This window comes from Simochromis diagramma, unplaced genomic scaffold (genome assembly GCF_900408965.1).
Source record: "Simochromis diagramma unplaced genomic scaffold, fSimDia1.1 OVJJ01000343.1, whole genome shotgun sequence".
Lineage (NCBI taxonomy): Eukaryota > Metazoa > Chordata > Actinopteri > Cichliformes > Cichlidae > Simochromis > Simochromis diagramma.
The window spans coordinates 7,782,735-7,807,596 of record NW_024386831.1 but is presented as its reverse complement, the minus strand read 5'-3'; the positions used below and the strand labels follow the sequence as shown (position 1 = coordinate 7,807,596).

Sequence of the window (24,862 nt, the reverse complement as noted above, 5' to 3'; positions counted from 1 at the left end):
AATAAGTTCCACAAAGGACGGTGTGCAATATAAACGCAAATGAAATGCACTGATGTGTTCTGATGTGTGTTGTAGTCGAAGCTTTACAGCACTTGTAAAGTTTCCACTATTTTTGCCCCTTTGAGCCAGACTCGTTTGCAGACTGCGGTCGTAACATTATGAGTAAAATATGAATTTGGGTTATTGTTACAATCCAACGCGCAGCTGCTTGAGTAGCGTCCGTGGTGGCATTGAGAGTGTGGGTTATGGTCTGTGGAAGGACAGAGGTACGTGTCAGGTTGATTCAGTCCGTGTTTAACTTGTGACTGATTGCATCACTGCAGTGGAACAAAGTCAGGTGTGAGGGCAGCACAGTGGTGTTGAATTTCAATGGATATGCCCTTGGCCAGATAGGTGATCACACATGCAAGTACCTACAAATATACACAATATTAAAAATAACTTCCAACGTGCGACATGTGTGTAGTTTTTAAAGTCTTTGCTTTAAACGATTCTTAAATATGAAAGTGTGAATTTAACGCGTATAACCTTTTGGCACAAGCATCAAAGCAGTGCCATCACACCTGTGCTGACGTCACCCCGTGATCCCCTCAGCTCTGATTTCGGGTGACCGTAAACACTGCGGGCTCGTGTCAGGGCCCCCCCTCTGTGCGCGTGCGCGTTTCCTCCTAAAACTAATTGCAGTTTCGTTCTCTCTCCTTTCTGAGTGACAGAGGATTTCGCTTCGCCCCGAGCGACGTCACGCTAAGGTGGGAGAGCATTTTTGCTGCCTTCATCATCCATAGAGCCCACACTGACAGCCGTCGCGGCAGAGACGCCTCTACCTGCAGCCGGTGAGCACCGAGAATTACCGAAACTTCATCCGGGCGTCATTTGAGGGCGAGCAGAGTGGGGCCAGCGGGGCTCCGCGCCTGAAGACGTGAACTGTTAGACATGTGTAAGCGCTCCTCTTCCTCTCTGACTCTGATATGACAGTTTTTTTTTTTTTAAGTAAAATGAGTCAGAGCCGAAGATCCTCACGAGTGGAGCTTTTTCACGCGCTGTTTCGCAGTCAGATAAGACTTGAGTGTTTTCGGGATTCGTCCTCGGTCCGCCCTGGAAGCATGTAACGTGCTGCGACAGATGGGGCAAAACGACAATGCAGAGGTTAACCACACCTTTGAAAGCGGACATCTCTGCAGTAGCCTCTTGACCAACTTTGTTGCGCATTAAGATGCGCACGGCCGACGAGCAGTTGAATTTTTGCGCTCTTCTTGACAGTCTGTAAGCGCGCCTGCACCGACTCCAGCCGCAGACAGCAAGCAGGGACTTCCTATGTATTTAAGAAATAACTCGGTGCTGGCTGAGATCGTCACTCGAAACTTTGGTGGGGAGTCTCTTTGAGGATTTCAACATGACGGCTCGTCTCTCGCGGATCCAGCTGGCTCTGTTCTTTATCTCGCTTTGTCCGGTCAATATCATCGGACTGTGGTGGTGAGTTTGCATTTACTACCACGTGTTTTTCGCTGTCTGTCTCCCGTCAACCCAAAGCTTCGTGTGATTTCTGCGTAATCGCGGTTTTCCTATTTATTTTAAATCTAAATGAACACACATATATATAAATATATATGCGCAGTAGCATAACATTAATAAGTGATTAATGATTAGCACATTTCCCAGCAAACTACCCCAATCCAAGAATGCTCAAGAACAATCTAAGGTGCTCCCAGAGTGAGAGACTAAACCTGAAGAGAAGACAGGGAGGTGAGGGAGGTGTGTGCATTTCATTGTCTGCAGCGATAGAGAGGACAGGGAGATTGGTGGATGTGGTGTTGATGGTGTGTGTGGTATGTGTGTGTGTGTCTGTGAGTGAGAGTTCAGAGGGAGGAATGTCAGGTGGCCCTCTGGGCTCAGTGGATATGTCATCATAAAACAATCCCTATAGGCTCAGCTCCACAAGGTGTGTGACAGTTGGACAGACAGACAGAGAGACAGACAGCAGATCAGCTGATAAAATATTTTCTCTTGGTGAGGGTCTGTCTTACTGTTTCAATAGGAATCAAACTCTCTCTCCGTCTCTCTCTCACACACACACACACTTTTGTAGTGTTTGAATGTGCAGCTTTGTGATTTTTTTCCACTTGAATCCTCCCACTGTTCATTCACAGCCCAGTCAAGGTCAGTGTGGGATGTAGTGTCATGGAAGCTGTGTGAGTTTATGTCCTTGCATGACTGGTAGATAGAGCTCCTCCACTTTGCCATTTTTCCGTCTTACTGTAGAAAAATAGGTTTGTGGAGGTAATCTGTGACGATAGTTTGAATTAACTCGAGTTCTCTTTGTTAATAAAACACAAGAGTCTCTGCTTGTCTATCCACAGGCTGCACTGTATCTGTTACAGATTGTGAAAGTGAGCAAAAATAAGAGGGAGAAGAGAGAATGGGTTCAAGTGTTACTGGTATTTTACATCCAGTACAAGGTGTTTTTCTTTTTACTATAATAACTAATGTGTTAAACAGTAATTTGACATCAGCTCACGCCATTAATGCAGGTTAATAACAATAATGCGTATACATCTTCATTACCACCACATCACAGTTTTCCTTTACCAGACTTTAATATAAGAGACAGAGGTCCTTTTTTAGGCCAAGTGTTGCTGTTGGGCCAAAACACAGTGTTTATTATTTAGCCAGCAAAGTGAATGCCAGCCAGAAAAGTGCTGATCTTTTGCTGAGCTGTGCTGGTACCCAGCTGTGGAAGGAAAGAGAGAAAAACAATGTCCGTACAGGGTCAGCAGTCTGTTTCGTCGCCGTGAATTCATCGCTTTATTTGGGCTAAATCTGCTCATCTCAATGCAAATCAGTAAGCGAAAGAGTCCTGACACAGAGCTGTGCTGTTATCTGTGATGTTGATGTCACTGTTCGGCTGGCAGTGTGGGACATTTGTTTTAAATAAGACTGCAGAAGAAGAGAATCAGTGCGAAGAAATCAGCTACTTCCTTTTTATCCCCACTGACATACGCTGTCATCTTCTCTCACTCGCTCTCTAGCTCACTTACACACTTGCTCACACACATAAATGAGTGGGCATATATGCACCAGCACATACACAGAAACGCACACAGTGTGGCCAACTGTGGAGCAGTGAAACCACACCTGTGGATTGCTCTCCTGTCTGCCAGGACAATGATTCTCTCTGTTGAAAGATGCTCTTCATACCATCGTACGTCTCTCTTTCTCGGTCTCCTTCTGAATGTCTCTGTCTCCTTATGTCTTTTGCCGTACTTGTCTTTTGAAGGAAAATGCCTATCACGCAGATAGGTTGTTGATGAAGGAAAAGCGAGAGCTGCAGTGAGAGACGAAGAGTGAGCGAGATGAAATGCTGGGAGATAGCTGTCCTTTCAGTGCCTCTGCTGATTAAAGCGCTCTAATCATTTGGCCTGAGAGCAGAGAGCAAAGCTCAGAGACTCAGACACCAGTCAGGAATGTCTTTGCTCTCTTATGCTAGTTTTGACTGCAGTGCTGAGCAGGGCCAGCTTTGTTGTGCGCCACAGTCCTGAATCGGCGGACGGCCTGCGCAGAGCGTGCCACAGGTGCACACACACACGCATACTGCATGTGTGTGTGTCAGCGCTGCATGCACTCCAAGATATACAGACACACTTATTCAGTCACACATTATGGTGACTATATATATATATATGTATACGCGCTCATATGCACGCAAACAAACACACACTCGCACAAAATGGATAGTGAGCACTGCCATCATCAGCAGAGAGTTTCATTGTAACAGATCTTATCTTGTCCTGGGCTGAAAGCTAAACGTGTAATCAGCACCAGGCAGATGGGGCAAGATAAACATTAAATGACGATGTGGGTTTGGCTTTATGTGCAACAGAGAACTGACATCAAATTGTTTATGTGTGTGTTAGTGTGTTTCAGCATATATTTTGGTAGACATTCAGGCCAGCAGTATATTATAATGTCAGAAGAATGCAGAGCAGAGGAGAACGACTGTCTAAGAAATGTCTAAATATCCAAGAATCGAGGAAGAGGAGCGAATTAAGCCTCGGTGGCACATGTTAGGACCTCCTTAAAAAACAGGTAGAATACCTTTGAAGATGAAGAACTCATTACGCGCCATCGCTTCCTTGGTTAATGCTCAAATCAGTCAAACAACACCTCCAAAGACAAAAATGAAGAAAGACTACCTTCACAGACAGATTCGTCCGACATAATTAACCAAGCTGAGCACTTTTAGTGCCTAAACAAACATCTAAATAAAAACTCAAAAAGAAAAGAGTAAGACTAGTAGTCCAAGATGGGACACAGACGCAGGTTTCCTGGGTAACAGTCCGGGAAATGACAATACCCCGTCTGAATGTGGACTATTTTATCTGCGAACATTCTTGTGTGTGATCTGCGCAACTATGATGATTTAATCAGGTGATACCTGCACACAAAGCCACATGTGCAGCAGTGATACCAACTAATACCGTGCTGATGTTAGCAGGCGCTGTTATTTACTCTGATGCCTTTCACATTTAGGTGTCGGATAAGAACGCGGGTTCGATTCCCGTCAGCCTGTTCTTAAAAACCGCTTGTGCAAACCCTTCAAAACCTTTTACAGACGTTTAATCTGCTGCCTGCATTTCAATCAAATGGTAAAAGTATGTGCCGAGGCTGTTTCTCTCATCTTAAACTTTGAGACGTGAATAACTGATCTGATCTAAAAATCTGAATCTGAAATGGCAGAAACATCTTCACACATTGGCTTAGTTTATGGACAGATGTCACTATGGCAACCACAGCTTGGTGGTGCACGTTATTCTTAAAAGGAAAGAGACAGTTTAGTTGCTCTAAAGCTTTATTTTATGTGTCATCACGCCTGCGACACACAAACAGGATCCGCCTTCCATCTTCCACGAGTGCTGTTGAGCTCTTTCATGCAGTCATGTGAATATGTCCATATTTTGACTCAGAAATGTATCTGTTAATTGTCACTGGGTGTGCCACGGTTGTTAAACCAGAATAATGTTTTTCTCGTGACATTAGCGCGGCGTTGTTGGTTTCCTGCTGGTCACATTTAATTGCCTTTGCTTCCATTATGAGTGCTGAAACTTTTTATGGCAGCAAATGTCACCGTTTCAGGCTCGTTTCACGGCAGCGTGTCAGCAGGATCGAGCGTGTTTGAAAGCGATCGACACGTTCAGGCTGAGAGGACCGAGAAACGGCGAAGCCGAGAACCAGGAGCTCGTTTTGAAATTTAGTTTGGGAACAGCATGTTTGAATTTGCACACATTTACATCACATGTGAACGGTTTCCTTTTTGTTTTCTAACGAAGCCCAGCATCTTGTTTCCATTTTCACACTCCTGCCGACCCTTTCCCTTTGTCTCGTTCGCTCCGGCGTCTCAGACTAGCGCTTGTCGTGACTGTATTCATCTGCAGCATACTTGAGGGATTAAGGAGGGATGAAATTCACTCATTCATGGGTGGAGTGGAAAAAAGAGAAAGGCCCACAGCTCCACGGTGGCGTGAGATCTTTAATGAGATATGAGGTCTCTATGAGTGCCAGTGTCGAATCCCTTTGTGACCTAAAAATAATATGGTTATTATATAATTATTGCCATTGTGAAAAACTATCAATCCAAGACCTTTGATCATGTCTGACACCTATTTTTTAATAAAGAGTACAAAGAAAGAATCTGCAGACCGAACTGCAGACAAACTGTAGATGTTTAGCTCATGATTGGAGCAGCTGAATATTTGTCATAGCAGTGATAGTTTTCCTATCAGTGCCTTTGATTCGAGTACTTGTGATTCTCAGCCTTGTTTTATCTCCGTCTGCCGCGTTCCTCTGCCTGTGCCCGGCTCTTTATCTTCAAGAAGAACTGTTCATGCGAGACAGTGTTTCCTCAAAGCTGCTGATACGATCAATGACTGAACTTCCCTCTCAGTGTTTTGCACTGGGTTATCTGCTCAGGAGCTGTATCATAAATGACTGACTGAAGAACAGTGGCACTTTGCATGAAGAGGATCTGATTACTTGCCCGGCTTTGAAGTTCCTACTTGGACGTGTATGCAAGCTTTTATCTGTGTCTGCACTGTAAGTGCACCTGCGTGGATCATCAGCATTTTTTGTGACATTACAAACATTTTTTTCCTGCTTTTTTTTTTGCACCTGAAATCCGCACTTTTTGGATCCACGGTAAAGCGAGTCCAGAGTCTCCCCTTCCTCACACTGATGCACACTATAATGTTTCAGTCTCCAAACAAGGGCAAGAATGCCAGGCACTTACAGCACGTTGATCCCATCATTGAATTAATGCACCCCATTTTTGGGTATATCTGCAGCAATGTGCTCTTCCACCTGAGTTCACCTCACTTCCATCATTCCCACTCTCCTCGTGCCCTTTGTCTAAACTTCTGAGTCTGATGAACCCACATTACCCAACCGATGTGCAGCCAAAATTCAGGCATGATTTCTTCCTACTGTGTCCCAGCGTTGCACGATCGTGCTTTGATGTATCCATTTATGTCGATATCGCTCCTAATTGTTAAAACTTGCAAAAGCTCTGAGTTTAATTAAGTTTACTTTGTAATGACTCTCTATTTAGGTCATGCCGGGGCTTGTTTCTGCTTGTCGAGAGCTAGCTAATTATTATAATTATATTAAGGTATACCATAACAATTGTTATGCAGCTGAAGACGGCACTGTGTTGCGTGACACAACCTTAAAGGGGAACTTTATCTCTCATGTCCAGCTCCGTTTGGGAGCTTTGCTGTCAAAATAATCCATATTTATCTCACATTGGGCTTTCGTGCTGCCACGCAGTGTTCATTTGCTCTCTATAAAAAGCTGTTCGCTCCCATTTAAGGCCAGCCTCTCTCGAAGGCAAATTTCTTCTGATTGGCTGCCCCTGGCAAACAGAAGGTTCACAGCCAGAGCTGTTTGCCTGAGATGCCCATGAGAGTGACGTATCTCTTTGATAAATGGATGTCAAATGTCAAACGGACCATTTAGAGAGCAGTCAAAGCCCGAGCTCACAGGTGTTAAAGCCACACACACATATATATGTAGCCTCCTGACTACTTTTTTTGTCAAATTTGTCGCATGTTTTGAATCTTCAAATAAATGTTTATATTAAGCAAAAAGAAGAAGAGCAAACACAGTTTTTATTAAGGGAAAGAACCTGTCCAAACCTACCCGCTCTGTGTGAAACAGTAGTTGCTTCCTAATCTTAATAAATGCTTTTGCCTTGTCAGCAAAATCTCCCACTGTTTGTGATGTGCTGGTGATGAGTCTTTCTGTTGTGGAGGAGCTTTGTCCCACTCTGCTTTACTGAATAGTTTTAATTCAGACACATTGGAGGCTTTTCCAGCACGAGCGCCTGTTTAAGGTCAACTAAGTCTGATTTAAGTCCACACTTCGAAAACCTTCATTTCGGACTTGCTGCAATAGTCCGCTTAAGCTTCGTGTCATGAACTGATGGTCGGACATTCTCCTTCAGGATTTTCTGGTAGAGAGCAGAATTCATGTGGTCCAGGTCCTGAAGCAGCAAAGGAGCCTCAAACCATCACACAACCACCACTGTGTTCGACTGTAATCCTGGGAAGTTTCAGCACAGTTCCAAGTTGTCTCCATGTGTGAACGTTGGCTCTCACTGTGATTCGCTGGAGTCCCAAAGGCTTAGACTTTGCATTACTTACTTGCTGTTATTTGTGATCTTTTGGCCCCCTTCACTTTGTTGGACAGCCTCGATTTAAGTGATTTTTTTTGCAACAGATCTGGCAATAACCAGGTCTCTGTGACATTGATCTCAGTTTTTAAAAAAACGTGGTTAATCAAAGAAAACTCAGGATTCAACCTGCGGAGATGATACTGGACAGATGGGACAGTGTGCTCGCCTTCGACAGCCGGGAATAATGGGGCTTTTTCACTGTATGTATACTGTACAAGTATAAATACAAATAAAAGCAGATTGCCTCGTGGGAATAAGCCGCTTATCTGTGTAGGTCCGCTGTGAGCAGCAGCACAAAGAGAGAACAAAAGACAAGATGCTTTCTTAAACCAGGGGTGTAATTTTCAGGAGAGTTAGGGGGGTTATGACCCCCCAATAATCAAACCCAACCAGCCAATAAAATGATGAATTATCTTGCATAATTAGGCTGTTGATTTTCTTTACTCATTTCAGGTATTACCAGCAAAATAGTTGCATGTTTAATCATCTGGGAATTTACCGAGATTTATTTATTTATTTAGACAGAGATCTTGACCCCCCCCCCCCCCCCCCCCCCAATGCTCAGCACAAAGTTACGCTGATGTCTTAAATGCTACGTTCATCCCGAGAGCAAAACTCTGAATGCATCACAGAAGGTGTGAAGTGAAAAACCTGTGTTGTGCCCTTTTGAACAGGGAGACAAGGAAATAACATGATTGCATTTCATAAAGTCAGCATGTGCATGGAGTAGTGTCAGGTGGAGTAGTATGTAGTAGTGAACAAGGGATCCTGGTGCCAAATTTATCCTTTAATAGTTTCCTTTTTGGCCTCTCTGGCTCTCTCCCGATATCTATCCATATATTTGTTTGTGAGGCTCCAGCTGTCTGTGGATTTTTCGAATGCCGTGGACAGAAGTCGGAATAAAACTCGAGTGCATTCACTAGTTTTACGGGTCTCCCATTATAAAAGCCACCCTGGTTTTTGCGAGCTGCTGACAGAGCGGGCCGCGTGCACGTGATGAGCCCTCCTGCAGACATACGCACCAATGAGCGTCTTGCCTTTCTCACAGCCCAGACAGACTGCAAAGACGTACACCTGCATGCATAGACATAAATGTGACATTTATCTCTTCCTCGCTCTCTCACACATGCTCCCCGGTGGCAGTGGGTAGATAATAAGTGGTTTTTGGGAGGGAGTGTATGTTGCTAAGTATTTTACCTGTACCTGGTAATTAACACCTACACACTGTCTGTATGTTTCAATTATCTGTGGGATCACCACACAAACACTCATTGTAGCCTCACAGCTACACTGTTTACACAGAACACCTGTAATGAAAATACAGCATTGTTTCCATAGCAGTGTTTTCAACACACAGAAGTAACCACAGAAGAAATGGAAGAGTGGGTGTCCCACAGTTGTGTGTGGAGATGCCAGTGCACTTTCATCATATAACATGACATTTGGCTTTTTCCCATTGTGCTCTCTGTATAATGGATGATTATTCGGGATTAGGTGCTTTACAAATGTGTTCTTCTGCTATTGTAACATAACAAAGTCCCGGTGGTACCATATTAAAGGGTAAATGGCCTGTGTTTGTATAGTGCCTTACTAGTCCCAAAGGACCCCAAAGCACTTTACACATCCAGTCATCATTCACACACTGGTGATGGCAGCTACGTTGTAGCCACAGCCGTCCTGGGGCGCACTGACAGAGCCGAGGCTGCTGGACAGGTAACGGGTGAAGTGTCTTGCCCAAGGACACAACGACCGAGACTGTCCAAGCCGGGGCTCGAACCGGCAACCTTCCGATTACAAGGCGAACTCCCAACTCTTGAGCCACGATCGCCTCTTTCAGCAAAGAGGCTAACATGAACTTTCTTATGTGTGAAAGATACTTTTAATTCTGTCGTCCGCTGACATGTTGGCCTGCCATCTAAATTATTATATCAGTCTAAAAATAGACAAAAACATGCAGGAACGACCGCAGGAGCCTGTGCTGGGTATCAGACCGCCAGCGGAGAGAATTGGCGAGCGTGTTTGTTCTGCTTCTTAAAGCAAACTCTCAAGGCAGAAGAATGATATCAGGAGGTGCTATTAACAGGAACGAGGCTGAATGAAAACTATGGGTTGGCCTTTTCCTCGCCCTCGCTTTCTCCTTCCCTCCCTATTTAATTGTAAAACCTCAACTTATGAATCACATCTGCTGGCATCCAGGGACAAAAAGCATGAAAAGATGCAGAGCAGACATGGAGTAGGTGTTCTACATAGGATAAACTGGCAGCAGGCAGAGATGAGAAAAGCAAAGAGTGGAAATAAAGTCCTCTCATAAAGTCACTTTCCCTGTAGTGACACTGAAGTGTCCACAAATGCTGGCAGTGATTCCACGTGGCAGAGCCAATTCCCCCTTTCCCATTAAGAGTTAGAATAAACTATTTATCTGTGTTATATACACTAATCTGTCAAAGCTGCTCAGGACGATCACAGTTGTATTCATCAAATGCAAGAAATGTGTATATACATATTAATGTTTTAAATATTTAAACTTCATGAAGCGAGCTTGATTTATTTTCCCTCACATTTAAACATTTTTTCTTCTTCTTTTCTGTAATATAATATGTGCAGATTCCCTGAAGGAGCGCTGCTTTGAGGACTCTGTGTGGTTTAAGCAGCAAAGCTCTTAACATCTCTAAAATCTACAGAGAGGCTGTATCGTTAGGAAATCTAGAAAGACTGCCGTCTGGTTTACCAAAATCAACTTAAGCAGCATCAAAATCAACTGTAAAAAGCCGTCCAACTACATGACTTCCAACTTTTTGAGGACCGCACAGTTCCTCCGAGCGCAGTCCAATAACAGAGTCTAAACTTGCCAATCTGACATCAGAGTCAGGATTCCTCTGGGAAACTATGCTGTTGTCTCCCACATGCTGATTCAAGAAGCACATTGTCGCATGGCTGAGATGTGGTGGGTAGAGGAGCCAAAGAAAAACCTTCTTCGACTGATGATTGCAGAGTTTCCCGAGTGACAAGATAAGCCGCGTGAACTGTCTGTTGTCATAACGCTGCTTAGAAACCATTCTTCTTCTTCTTCTCTAACATTGTTCAAACAGGGCGGTGGGCAGTCCACTGGTCATGGACCCCAACAGCATTTGCAGGAAGGCAAAGCGCCTGGCGGGGAAACAGGCTGAGCTGTGCCAGACTCAGCCCGAGATCATCAACGAGGTGGCCAAAGGAGCCAGGCTGGGCGTCCGGGAGTGCCAGTACCAGTTCAGGTACCGCAGGTGGAACTGCACCAGCCACCACAAATACTTTGGGAAAATACTTCAACAAGGTGAGTGACTTCGTCTGCCTCTTCTTAGTAAAATGCATGCAGTCTTGGAGGAATAGTTGGAAGTAGTGCTGCGAGTTAAATAAGAAGATTTAAATCATTCTCATGTCTACCTGGCGCTACAAGCCAAAATTCAATTTGAAGCTGTCGTGTCTTCGGCGGGGTTACGATTACAGCCGCTGTCCTTGCATCAAGTTGAGGTCAGAAGCCTGCCTGATGGCACTCGAACAAACAAGGGCAGCTGTTGTATGTCTGAGGAGACGTATTCACACTTGACTGACTCTCCTCTTCATCAGATTGGGCATGCCTGAAATGATCAGCTAAGAATGCCCTTTCTCTTAACATCTTTCCTAAGATCTCCTAACATCTTCCTCCAACTCTTTGAAGTCTGTAATATAACTGACGCAGGGTCACCGCTGGGTCTTCTGCAATTACTGTGTTGGTTTTTTCTCTTGTCTGATTAGATTCATAGAGAGTTTCTTGTCTCTCCGTTGACTTGCATTACAGAGGACCTTTATCTTTGTGTTTAGTTAACAAACAAGGCACACGTATTATTAATTTACAGCAAAGGAAACACAACGTGCCAAACATTTCATTAAACTCATTTCTGCCTCAGTGGGGGAAGATGTGCAAAATGAAGTTTGGCTCTGATGTGTAATAATTCTAGATAGTAACATACTAGAACTGCACGATTGCCATTAAAATCCAATAAGTTTCCCTTTTGGAGCACTTTTGATTTCATGTGGCCTGACAGTAAGAAGTGCGTCCCATCTAAATGAAGGTAAACACAATAAGTTTTTGCATCAGGAGGCATTTTTGCTCCTTTCAGCTGAGACAAAATCAAAATAACTAACATATTACGCGGCTGAGAGATTTCAAATACCCATTAGATGTGTCAGATATGTTTACTCACCCCTACAATCAACACAGAAGACCTGCGAAACTGAAGTTTATGGAGAAGTTTATGTTTCTTTTAACTTTAATAACTTATAATTATAGATGCAATAATGCTCTCAATGCCTTCTCTTGTTAAGCTCTACAGCTCAATAACAGTGTGACATCAGAAAAGCCATTTTTCTGTAATGAAGGTGGACCAAAGACTGTTTTTGTCTCCTATATGAATTTATGACACCAGTCTTGTTGGACAGAGAAAGAAAGGAGAAAAAGAGAGAAGGAGAGAGGAAGGGAGAGAAGAGGGAAAAGGGCAAGAATCTACCGGTAGGAGACAGACTAGCAATTAATCATGAATTCCTGGCTGTCTATAAGGGAGGCCAAAGTGCTCCCCTGCTTTAAAGCCTTTGTCCACAATTACCTGGATCTGCTCTTAATGGCTGTTTATCATAGACTAGTAGCACTACATGTCAAAATAAAAGTGCCTTCATATTTAATGTACTCTGGCTGTAAGTGGTTTGCTTAACCTCATCGACCTCTACAGTTCTGCAACAACACACTCTTACAGAGACACTTTCATGACAGTTTTTATTTGCAGAAAAACGAAGGCTGCGTTTTGCACGATTTCTGTCAGGTCACGTGCAGCAGCAGCACAGCTACGCCGTGCGTAGGTTTGAAAAGGGAAGCTGCCTCGACTCCTTTGATTGCTCGTCTCATTTTGTGTCACTCTCTGCTGCTGTGTTTGTGGCAGCCAACTCATCGATTCGCCGCAGGCATCGTGTTTCTATTTGCTTTATTCGCTTATTTTTGCTGTTTTTGTTTTACCTACGGTTACTCCAGCAGCCGACTCGCTGGGCACTGTTCAGTACTGTGAGTTTTCTCCCAATCCTAATGATTCTTACCAATCACGTTTCATCCCTCTGTGTGCTTTTTCACGTGTACAGTGGAAAGGTGTTTTACTGACTGAGTTAAACAGGCTTCGAATCCTGTTTAGCAAACAGCCTAAGAGCAGTTTAAAGACCTGAGTGATGGCGTTTGTGTATTTCTTGCTGTGTTTGTGAAAAGGATTTATCTTGAGCTGCATCGCTGCTGTACGTCAACACGACTCTCTGAGGAAACGAGGAACGACTGTAGCTGCAGTCGGTGGAATAAGAGCTTTGAATTATTTTGTATTAATAACTGTGCAGCACATGCGTCTGTGTGTGTGTGCATATAATGATGAAAACTATTACTCAGTACGTCTCGGTGTATGGAAAGAAAACGCATATACAAGGATCCATGGTGCAAATGTTTAATTTTTGATTTGCGTCAAGACAGCAGATGGAAGAGAAACGCTGAAGGTGAAAACTTAGTGTGTGTGTGTGTGTTTGTGTGTTTATATAACAGGGGTTTTAGCTGATTTCACAACATTACTGAAACACTGCCATTTCAAAACTTTAGTGCGAGACGTCTGAATGAGTGAACACGTTGACACAAGGGCCAACGTGTCCTCACTCCCGTCTCATCACAGACTGAAGCTCGGTCAAGAACTGTATATTTTAACAAATTGGCCACCTTTTTTGTATCACGTGCAGGGCGCTCTGATTAATTTCATTACAAGTCAGTCAACATGGGAAATCGGCATCATACGATCACAGGCAGATGTGCTCTGCGGGGTCCCAGGTCCCTGTGAAGGAAAAGCTTTTTGCAGATGGGAAAAGGTTGCCTTGCAGCATGCTGTTAATGCTGTGAAACGCTGAATTTTAACTCAGAACACCTGTTGCAAAACCTAACCAGAAGGCTTTTAGTGTTTAAATTTAGACAGGACTAGAAGACGGGCCTGTTTTCTGGTTTGGAAGACAAGTGAACACAACATTTACTACCTCGCCTCCCTGCGTACGTTAAATGTAAATGTTTGTTTGCTGCTTGGGTACAAAAACCATCTTTTAACACAACAAGAGGCACGTTGTCTTAAAAAAGACGGAAAGAAATTGTGTCCTGGCATCGTCAGCAGTTCTTGACGTGGGCTTTGAGAAACTTGTGGGTGCATGAGATAAACCCTGCCAAAAACAAACAAACTGGGAAAGTACCACAGACTGGTTCACAAGTTGTGTCTAGATCTTTGCCCATTTTAAGGCTTGGAGATTAAACTGGATTTAGTTTGAGTTATTTTTATAGAAATTGTGAGGTATCGGCTCCTGTAATTGTGGGGAATCGCTCTGCATTTCCCCACAGTATGGACATGAGCTGCATGCTGTGGACTGCTGCTAACGCTCAGCTTCACAGGGTTTGTACAGAATACAGACAAAGGAAGCACAACAAACACTGTCTGTGGGAAAAAAGGGATTCTGGAGCAGCACTGAGCAATGGTAGGAATTGGCTCTAAAATGTGTTAAAATGAGAGTCGTTGCCAAATTTGAGCACGTGATAGTTGACAGTGTGGATGTGTCCCAGTGGCTCATTTTGCATGTGCATCAGATTGTTTTCTTCTTGGGCCATAAACATCTTACACACACTTATTTCCCAAACAAAGACTTCTGCTTTCTTGACATCAGTCTTTATTATCCTCTCTGTGTTCGAAAACATACAGACCATGGAGCCAGCATGGCTCCCAGTGCGAGCCAGCCCCCATACAGTGATGCTGGTAATCACATAGGAGATATTCCAAATTGTGTGTGCAGAGTTGTGTGTGAAATTCTGTCCTGTGTTACGAACCAAGGCCTCTTGCTTTGGGGCTGCACGTTAATTAAGCCGATCGTCAATCATGTCAGAAACGTTCAGACCTTCTCATTAATGATGCTCAGGCTGACTCACAGATATGATTCAGATTCTGTGCTGATTGATTGACACACGGGTTTCATGATGTTTTATTTTCCTGTCAGTGTTTTTAACATTAATGAGCCTTTAAACTGATACTGTGTGCATGGACGTGGATATTAAGACACACTGTGGAAGAGAGCCAGAGATTAATAATGACTAATGATTCAATGCAGAGAGGTGAGTGAAGAGGAAACACCCAGTGCCTCATGGGAATCCCCCAGCAGCCTACACCTATCGCAGTGTAGCTAAGGGAGGATTCAGGGTCACCTGGTCCAGCTCTAACTATATGCTTTAGCAAAAAGGAAAGTTTGAAGCCTTAAAAGTAGAGATAGTGTCTGTCTCCTGGATCCAGGATGGGATCTGGTTCCACAGAAGAGGGGCCTGAAACGAGCATGTAGCCTTCTGACCTCCTGTGAGAGTGAGAACTGCTGAAGTCCAGCCCCAACATACAACCCGTCTCTTCTGATATGTGTTTGGATTTATAGATACTGTTAATTTCCACACATCATATGTGATTATATCAGGAGTTCCCCACCTCTCCTCAAACTGTCCCATCTGGGTGTTCCTTGTTTTTAAAAAGTATGAATCACTTCATGGGTAAATTCTGACAGAGATTTTCTTTTATGAGCAAGTTTTGATCTTACATTTTGAAACTCACTTGATATGACCACAGTTCACCTAAACAAACGTTTTCCTATAGCGTGGATCCTCTGCGCCGTAATCCTTTTTAAGCTTTGCTTGACGTCCCTGATCACGTTTAGACGATGACCTCTAAAAGATGAAAAAGCGATTAAAATAATATGTTGTAGATCCTGCAGAAGGACTTTTTTGAAATCGAAGCAGACGTAGACAGGCCCAGACACCCAGCGTGGCAGGGAATTTGTTTGGAATTCATGTCTGCGAGGAAAATGTGAAACAGGGTGCCTCAAATCATCAGATTTTTGATAGCTTCTTTCCTCCTCTCCCTTCGTTTTCTCCCTCTTCTTTAAGCCTTCTGCTTTCCCCCCTCGTGTATGCTGTCGGCCCATTTTTACAGAGAGGATATTTTTGCCTTGTGCTAGTTGATGCCCTCAAAACTGAAATGTGTGAAAAACGTGTCAAACAACACTTTTCATGTTCAGTTTTTGCCGTGGAGATTTCCTCTGCTCAGCGTCGTGCTTTGCAAGCACAGTTGGTGACATCTGGATGGCCTCTCGGCTTGTTTGGACACAGCTAGTGTTGCTATCACCATATTGTACTAATGATTTAAGTGCTGCTGTTTCACACATGTGTTTCTAAATAGTTGGAGGGATGCTTTGGAGATGACACATTTTAATTTGAGTACGTTTGCAGTTATAACCTTCTGCCGAATGGTAGGAACAAAAAGGTGTGGTCTGCTTAAGTTGTGACACACACACACACACACACACACACACACACACACACACACACACACACACACAAACAGACTGGGTGGCGTGCGACAAAACCTGCTCACCCCAGCGAGCCTTGATATCAATACCAGCTGTAAGACACCCAGAGATGTCTCCAGTGCAGGCGCACTCGTAAAAGTTTGTGTGTGAAAAATATTGTTTTATGCAGTTTGAAGCATTTAACACTTCACAGTAGTCTGCTCGTCTTCTGTGTCGTGAAGAGCTGCTGTGTAAAATGTTGGAACCAGCTCAGTAAATCTGAGGATTAGATATGTGAGACGGGACATGCAGCATTTGTACCAGAGTGTGTGTGTGTGTGTGTGTGTGTGTGTGTGTGTGTGTGTGTGTGTGTGTGTGTGTGTGTGTGTGTGTGTTACCATTCCTAATGAATCCCATTCAGTGAATCATGCGATATAGAGCTGGCAGTGTTGATAGTGGTGACTGCACAGCCGCTGCCTTCCAGCTCCTAGAAATAAAAATGCTTTTGCTTCATGTAAACTCAGCACACAGTGGTTAAAATAAGATTTTTCCCTCAAACCTGTGAAACTGTTGTGTTTTATTCTCTTCAGAGGTTATTTTTAGATATTTTTTCGTTTAGTTTATCCTCAGCAGGCCTTACACTATTTAAAACACATCTTCCTACAAATTGTTATCATATTGTTTTATCCCTGCACACTTAACAACCTCACACACACGTGTGCAGTCCTGTGATAAACTAAGAACATCTTACTGCCTCCATAAGAATTGAGAAGGTAAGTACAGCCAGGTGCTTCTAATTAAATGTAAATTTGATTAACTCTTGATGATCAGCAAGTGTGGCCACCTCTGTAAATCTGGAGCATTCGTGTGTGTCCCAACAACGTCACAGTCTGTCACAGAACTGCAGAAAACCAAGAGCTACAGCTGAGAGGTCATACAGGCTTTATTTAGCATGTTTAATGTTAAAGTTCATGACAGCACTATTAGGAAAAATGAAAAAGTATGGCTTGCGTGGGAGGATTGTCAGAAGAAAGCGTCTTCTCTCTAAAATGAACATGGCAGCACGGTGCAGGATTGCAAAACTGCATCTGAACAAACGACAAGACTTCGCCAGATAATGCACAGCACCACATCTGGCAAAAAACTCATACTCAGTATTTGCAAGGTGCTCAGGCACTGGGCACACTGGGCATACTGGTATTTGGGACCTCAACCTGATGGAAATGTTGTGATGAAATCCTTCAGAGAGCTGTGCATAAACAAATGTCTGCAAACACTTTAAAGAGACTAATGTGGTTCCACAACTTACTGAGTCATGCACGACAGCACAGAGTGGAAGCTTTGATGTTTTCACACAACAGTGCAGCAGTATCTTTTGTCTGTCTTATTCTAAACCTGAAGAAAGTTTCTTATAATTCTTGTGCTTCTTATACGTATGTTCAGGTCAGAGGGCAACGCTGTTGTTTTTGGCGATGCAGCTCGTGAGGTCTAAATAAACCTCTTTACTCAAGCAGCAGGTGCTCAGTTGTGGTTTAGTCCCCATCAGCTAGCATTTGTTAACATACTAAAATAGTAAATATCACATACACACGCGTGTCGTTATTAACTTATGATAATATTACTTGCTAACGTGTTAAACTGTAAATGTTTGGTTTTGTTCTTCTATCCTGAAGATCGACATTCAGAAGGCCAATCGTTCAAGCCCTGTATGGGCTTTGGCTGCACAGCACATGGTAGCAGCATCAGTGTGTTGTCATTGCTCGCCATAAAAAAAAGGGCAAACACACAAATCTTTTTTATTCCAGTTTGTTCTGCAACAAACGTTCAATTTAAAGTAAGATTAAGAGCAGTGTTCACGTGCATTAGCTCTCAGCAATTTTTTATAGCTGCTCTTTTTCTGTCAGGTGATGGACAATAGCTGCTCTAACCCCGGATAAAGACACGCTGATCTGTGGGTGGCAGAAATGCTGAAGCACCCGCGGGGAGACAGACGATCGATTTGCAGTTGTAGTTGAGCACGGCTTTAACCAGCAGCGTTAAGCCATGCACTCGAAATAAACCAGCAGCTGTGGCGTGTGAGAGCTTGTGTGTACGATTATGTTGGCCTGAGAGAGAAATAGCCGTCCTCAGCACCACAAAGCCAGCGACGCTTCAGTTGTCGTGATCGAGCAGGACTGAGAGAGAAGCGCTCTTATCCTGTTCCGTGGGGCTGAGATATCGACTGATGGGATGCAGAGACAGATGTGGAGGGATGCTTGTTGTTTTATTGTCCTGCAGCTGACTGTGGAGCAATACTGACCACTTAATGAAAAATATGTGTCCAAATGTTGTGAATCCCAACTTTGGACAGTTGGACTTAAAAACTAAACTCATCCCACCAGAAGAGCTGCATGCACATATTTTACATGTATGTAAGGCTTTTAAAGTCTCAGTTGTTGCAAGTCTGTCAGCTGAGGTTTGAGCAACAATCAGAATCAAAGAAGTTGGACACCAAGTGTTTCCAGTCAGGTTTGTGGAGCCAGATGAAGTTTTATGACATCCAGCATTTTACATGAGAGACAAAAGATTTGAGATTTTGTTACGACCCATCAGCAAAATCAGCTCTGTATGTACGGAGCATCACCCATATATGAACACTTACTGCCGTCGGTATTCAGAGGTCACCAACTTTCAGCAGAGTCAGTCGCTACAGACCTCCAAACTTCGCGTGGCCTTCAGATTAACTCGAGAACGGTGAAGCTTCGTGGAACGGGCTCACAAGCTTCATCCAAACCTTACAATGCAAAGCGTCATATGCTGTGGTGGAAAGCACGCCACCACTGGACTCCAGAGAAGCAGAGATATGTTCTCTGGAGTGACAAATCAGCATCTGGCAGAGTGTGGGTTTGGTGATTGCCAGGAGAACAGTACTTGTCTGACTGCACTGTGTTTGGTGGGGGGGGGGATTATTGTTTCTCAGTAGTTGGGCTTGACCTCTAAGTTCCAGGGAAAATAACTCTTACTGCTTCACCATACCAAGACTTTTTGGGCAATTTTGTGTTCCCAACTTTGTGGGAACACCAGTGCACAAAGTCCATAAAGACATGAATGCATTTCTGGAAGGACGGTCAAAAATTCCCATTAACACACTCCTAAATTGTGGAAAGCCTTCCCAGAAAAGTTGACGCTGTTATAGCTGCAAAGGGTGGGCCGACATCACATTAAACCCTGTGGATTAAGAATGGGATGTCGCTCAGCTTCATATGCGTGTGAAGGCAGACGAGAGAATACTTTTGGCAGTGTAGTGTGTATGAGATCGAAACGGCACAGAGAATTGTCCCCTGGGGAAGATCTCGCGAAAGGGGGACTGGAGATGAGGAGAACTGTCCCATTGCAGTAGAAAATGATCAGGCAGGAGCTGTAATGCTTGATGCCAAGGTTCTATAAGGACATCAATGTCGCCTGTATTAAATCTACAACTCACATCCAGAAGATTTAGAATAGAAAATGTGTATGGCGTATATTTATACAATCCTGTATTTTACATGTTTGCAGTGGGGCTGTATAAGTTGTCATTACTATGAATTCCTTCAAACTTTGGTAAAAGTCATCAGATATCTGTGGAATTACTCTTTGTGAGCACTTTTCTAATGCTGCATGCAGACTCAGTAACCGAACCCCCTCTTTTGCTTGTACCTGTTCCTGTAGATATCCGGGAGACAGCTTTTGTTTATGCCATCACAGCCGCCGGTGTGACCCACTCTGTGACGCAGGCCTGCAGTATGGGAGACCTCCTGCAGTGCGGCTGTGAGGCCACCAGGAACAGACCGCCTCCGAAGCCGTCCTCCTCTGGGGACGGGGTCAAGTGGGAGTGGGGGGGCTGCGGAGATGATGTGGAGTTTGGTTATGAAAAGTCAAAGCAGTTTATGGATGCCAAGAGGAGGAAAGGCAAGAGTGACATCAGGACGCTCGTCGACCTGCACAATAACGAAGCTGGCAGACTGGTAAGCAGTTTCACAAAGTTTCTGTATCCTGTTCAAATGTAGTAAGAATGCATGTTTCACCTGCTGATAAAGTTCGACAAAGGTGTCGGTTGTCCATTGGAATGCTTCTTTCCATTCCACCAACATGCGAAAAGAGAAAGCCGCGGCCTCCAGCCATATTTGTGTCGTGCCGTAAGCTGATATTCTAACAAGAATCGGGTTTCTGAAACAAAAAAAACAAGAACGTGCCCGGCGCTTTGTTTTTGAGCCTCGGAGGCAGCCTTTCTACTGCCACTGTAGAAGTTAAAAGTTCCTCTGTGTTGTGAATTACCACCATGACGGTCTTACCGCGCTACTGGAAGATGAAGGAGCAAGTTTAGTTTGGTGTTTGTTTATAAGAAGAACGCTGGCAAATCTTCAGGATCACATTTCCTTGTGCGGCGTTGTCGCTGTTTGAGTTCGTTGCAGAATTGTTAAAAGATGCACAAGCAACACCGAATTATAAAGTTCACTTTAGTTGGGGTCAGCGGCAGGTAGAGAGGAAGAGAGGAGGGTTTTTGGGATGCAGTCCAATTGTAGCATTAGTGAACAAACTGTTTGAACATAGGAAGAAACTTGCACACAAATTCCCAGAGGTTGAGAAATAAGCGTGCTGCGATGCGCCCAAATGTCTGTTTATGTGCATGAATGCATGTCTACTTTTATACACATTTGTGTGTGTGTGTGTGTGTGTGTGTGTGTGTGTGTGTGTGTGTGTGTGTGTGTGTGTGTGTGTGTGTGTGTGTGTGTGATGGGTTAATTATGTGCATTATAAGTGAATGATCTGTTGTCAAGGCTTGTTAGATGTAGGAAGGCCAGAGGCAACGTGGAGGGAGAGGGGGGCTGGGGAGTTAAATTCCTTCTGAATAGCGTCTGCTTTTATCTTACCTATCTATCAGTGTGTGTGTGTGTGTGTGTGTGATCCAGGGCCTTTGTCTGTCATATATCATGAAAACACAATAATAAATTCTTCTTTGGCGAATTAGTCATTTGTCATAAGCAGCTCGGCTTCACTTCAGGGTACACGTTAACTGTTTTTGTCCTTCTTTCTGCTTGATAAACCCTCTCCTCTCTTTTTCACCTGTCTGCCCTCTTTCACCTCCCTTTTCCCCCCTTTAGGCAGTAAAGCTCTACATGAGGACTGAGTGCAAATGCCACGGACTGTCAGGCTCGTGCACGCTGCGCACGTGCTGGAAAAAGATGCCGCATTTCCGTGAAGTGGGCGACCGCCTGCTGGAGCGATTCAACGGCGCCTCGAAGGTGATGGGCGGCAATGACGGGAAGACCCTGATCCCTGTGGGCCAGAACATCAAACCTCCGGACAAGCAGGATCTGATCTACTCGGACGAGTCTCCGGATTTCTGCCTCGCAAATCGAAAAACAGGTTCGCTGGGAACAAAGGGGCGTATATGCAACAGCACGGCCATGGACATTAGCGGCTGTGATTTGTTGTGCTGCGAGCGAGGCTTCCGGGAGGAGACGGTGGTGTTTGAGGAGAACTGCTTATGCCGTTTCCACTGGTGTTGTGTCGTCCAGTGCAAAAAGTGCATGGTTCGAAAAGAGCTTAGTCTCTGTCACTGACGAACTAAAGTTTAAAGTAGTCAAATTACTTTGTTAATTACAGCTACTTTTGTTACTTGTTGAAGTTCTTGCTTTAGTTTGGATAGCGTGAAAGATGCAGAGGATCTCGAGTTTATGGTTATCAAGCTCAGTCAGAAGTTGAAACAATGGAAACAATGCCATATCCTCCTTCCACCTGCAGTTCAACAACATTGCTTAATAGGAGACGTTGCTTTTATTCCACGATATTCTGCAGGGTAGTAAGAAGATTAAGGACCTCACTATGGCCCATATTCCATTCCAGTGCTCATAGACGTACTGTTATCTAACGGTGTAATGCTCATAGACTTGACATAAAAGATGGACGTAGCCTCCGGATCTAAAGAGTGAAGTAAATGCAAAAGTGCCTTAAACCTGCTTTAATTCCAAAACCCAGCAGGGAGCAACTCCCCAATACGTATTGACTTTATAGCCTCGGTTGCTGTTTTCAAGTCTTCTTCAACCAGTTTGTAAACGATGGGCTCATTTCAGGTAAAACTGACAGTAAAGCAGGACGTGGCAAATCACCCCCATATGAACATGCCAGTGGGGAATGTTTTGGTGGCTACACCCATCTTTCATATATATTCCGTCTTAACAAGTGTAATCATATTCTTGAGTTTGCATTTACCAAAAACTGTGTCTCAGTCATTGTAACTGCAGCGAATCAACATAGTGAGAAAACAAAACGATGCTGGTCTTGACCTGTTGTTCTGCTACTACATGAAAAATGTAAAAAAGGGAAACTGTAAACCGTTGTTATAGTTGCAAAGATGCTGTTAACACCATGCTTTGCAGGTGCGGACTTGGCTTGCCAGCAGAGACTCTTATTTATATAAAGATATGATGACTACTTGCTTCCGTCTGTCTCTCAGAAGCACTTTGGATGCAGCAGCTGCCGCGGACGTCCTCATCAGCTTGGCAATCAAACCTGCAGTCGGCTGTTTCTCCTGAACCAAAATAGAAACCTTTTTTTTTTCATGATATTTTTTTGTTATCAAAAAAATGTATATGATGCATTTTGTTTATATATTATGATATACAGGGCTAATAATAATAATAATAATGCACTATGGATGTTAGCTTTTATTTGATACTGTAAGTGCGTGCGTGCGTGTGTGTGTGTGTGTGTGAGAGAAGGTGTGCATTATTGTGTTTGTGTAGGTTGGCCAGTTATCACCATATCCTTCAGTGTATATATCTTGTTGCTGTCTGTTAAACTGCAGTATGCTGCTTACTGAAAGCACACCACTCCTGGACAGTCTGTCTCTGAGCGACACAGACGAGGTCTTTTTTTGTTGCTTTGTTCCTCTTCAGCAGAAATACCCATAAACTTATTGTATCATCTAATTTACACTTTTGTATATCTGGCAGTGCACAGCAAGTATACTGAACTATAACACAACATTGCTTCAGTTTGTTCTGTTCAGGTTTTTGTGTTTGCGCGAGGTTTCATGTAGGTACGCATTTATAATTTAGAGTCAGCTGGTTTTAGCGGCGCACCGTGGCTCACATCTGGATGCTTCCTCGTCACTTTTATCGTCTGCTGTGTGACAGACTTTTATAACTTAACCGATGGTTATTCTGTAAGTCCATTTTGTAGTTGATGTTAACCACTTAAGGTCATGATAACAGCTGTCACAGCAGTCCTTAGTGTTTTTGTGTGAACGGAGCCAGAGCACGGCAGTGATGAAGAGGCTGCATCTTATCACTAGTGGTGTTTTTTGAGAATTTCCCCCTTCTTCAGCTTTTTAACACTTTCCAATCAGGTTTGGTGGGAACGCAAATCTTTAAAAAACATTTCAGCGATGTCACTGTAACATAATTCAGCCCGTCTTTAACCAGCAAAGCTTCTTCGTTCATTGGTCATTTATTTAAATGAGTTTTGTCCGATATTGCTTTTTATTTCCATCTGCTCCTCGTCTTTGTATTCAGGAGAAATGGTTGCATACTTGGATGTTAACACTGCAGCTTCATTAAACATAAATGCCTAAAGAGATTCAAGTGGCTCGTGACTGACATCGAAGACACCGTTCAAAACCAGATACATTATCATTCCTTTTGATAATTAAGTTACTTTGTATGTAGTTGGACAAATTGTTATTTAAACTATGATGATACTTTTTAGTTTCAGTATTTCCACACAATAAAATAGATTTCACTGATGTTTTACTTCTACAGTGATGTAAGTGTGTTGTTTGGACTCAGTCTATCACTCTGAACACTAGATTTTGTGAGGAGCAGCACAAACCTGGGATTTATACTCACTAATGTCACTACTTTGGGTGTCTGTCACCTTGTTTATCAGACTTTTACGAGCTCTGTTTTTACATCAGCATGAGTTCAAGTTAGGTTTTAACCTCAGTGATTCACTAAACCTGACCCTTTGTGTAGGATTCTCTGTGGTACTCATAAAGAGGAGGTATATATCATTTGGGGGCATTTATTCTGTAGAAATTAGATGACAAGGAGGCCAAAAAAAGAAAGAAAGAAAAGTGGGCCTGTATTAGTTTGAGCTGTACAAGTTGACACAAGTTCATATTTTCCAGGAATTTGGTGGTGCAAAAAACTCGCGCCAGAAGTTGCGTTTAAGAAATGGAAAGGTAAGCCAAGAGGAAGAAAATGCCATGGGGCGCTCGTCTCTCCTCCTGTCCCCTACACACTGCTCTGCCCTCTCGTCCTCCTGCATTAAACCTGCGCTGGCGTTCAGAGCGGCGCAGCCAAAGCCAGAGAAAATAGACAGATGAGCAGGTAGATTTATTGGAGCATTGGTATAAATAAAGTTGCCTGTCGACATCTGTGCGCATGTGGCTGCACGCGTCTGTCTTCGTCAGCGCGTGTGTCCATTTGCGCGTGTCTGCACGGGTGCGTAGCCAGGTTAGAACGGGTGTATTTTTCCATGTGACCCTTTGAATGAAACGGTGCCTTCAGATTGCAACATCGTCCCTCACGGGAACGAGTTTTGTTGATGCTAAGTGCTTACACACACACACAAAGCATTAATGAAGGGCTGCCACTGTTCATGGATTGACAGTGTTACTCTGCAGACAGTCATACATCACTCAGATAAATAGTGTCCTGTCATTGCTTATCTGCTACAGTGGAGTCTTGGTGGTCTGCTGCTCTTATTTGCCGTACATTCAGCGCACAA

General features: G+C 43.7%; 1 protein-coding gene across 3 annotated transcripts; it reads left to right on the top strand.

Moving 5' to 3' along the window:
* The first annotated feature begins 695 nt into the window (after positions 1–695).
* On the top strand, positions 696–23,889 carry wnt6b (wingless-type MMTV integration site family, member 6b). Of its 3 annotated transcripts, none has more exons than XM_040027767.1 (4): positions 696–833; positions 10,813–11,033; positions 19,799–20,094; positions 21,232–23,889. In XM_040027767.1, exons 2-4 carry the CDS (start codon positions 10,835–10,837, stop codon positions 21,691–21,693), a joined length of 957 nt encoding a protein of 318 aa, XP_039883701.1. In that variant the 5' UTR covers positions 696–833; positions 10,813–10,834; the 3' UTR covers positions 21,694–23,889. The 3 variants fall into 3 exon arrangements, with proteins under 3 accessions (XP_039883701.1, XP_039883700.1, XP_039883699.1); XM_040027766.1 differs by having other exon boundaries at positions 696–937; XM_040027765.1 differs by having other exon boundaries at positions 696–1,473.
* The last annotated feature ends 973 nt before the right edge of the window (positions 23,890–24,862 follow it).

Bases quoted from the DNA above. Each gene is read 5' to 3' on its own strand.
- wnt6b (XM_040027765.1), top strand. From the start codon at position 1,394: ATGACGGCTCGTCTCTCGCGGATCCAGCTGGCTCTGTTCTTTATCTCG. The intron at 11,034-19,798 runs GTGAGTGACTTC...CTGTTCCTGTAG, and splicing joins TGGGAAAATACTTCAACAAG to ATATCCGGGAGACAGCTTTT. The intron at 20,095-21,231 runs GTAAGCAGTTTC...TCCCCCCTTTAG, and splicing joins ATAACGAAGCTGGCAGACTG to GCAGTAAAGCTCTACATGAG.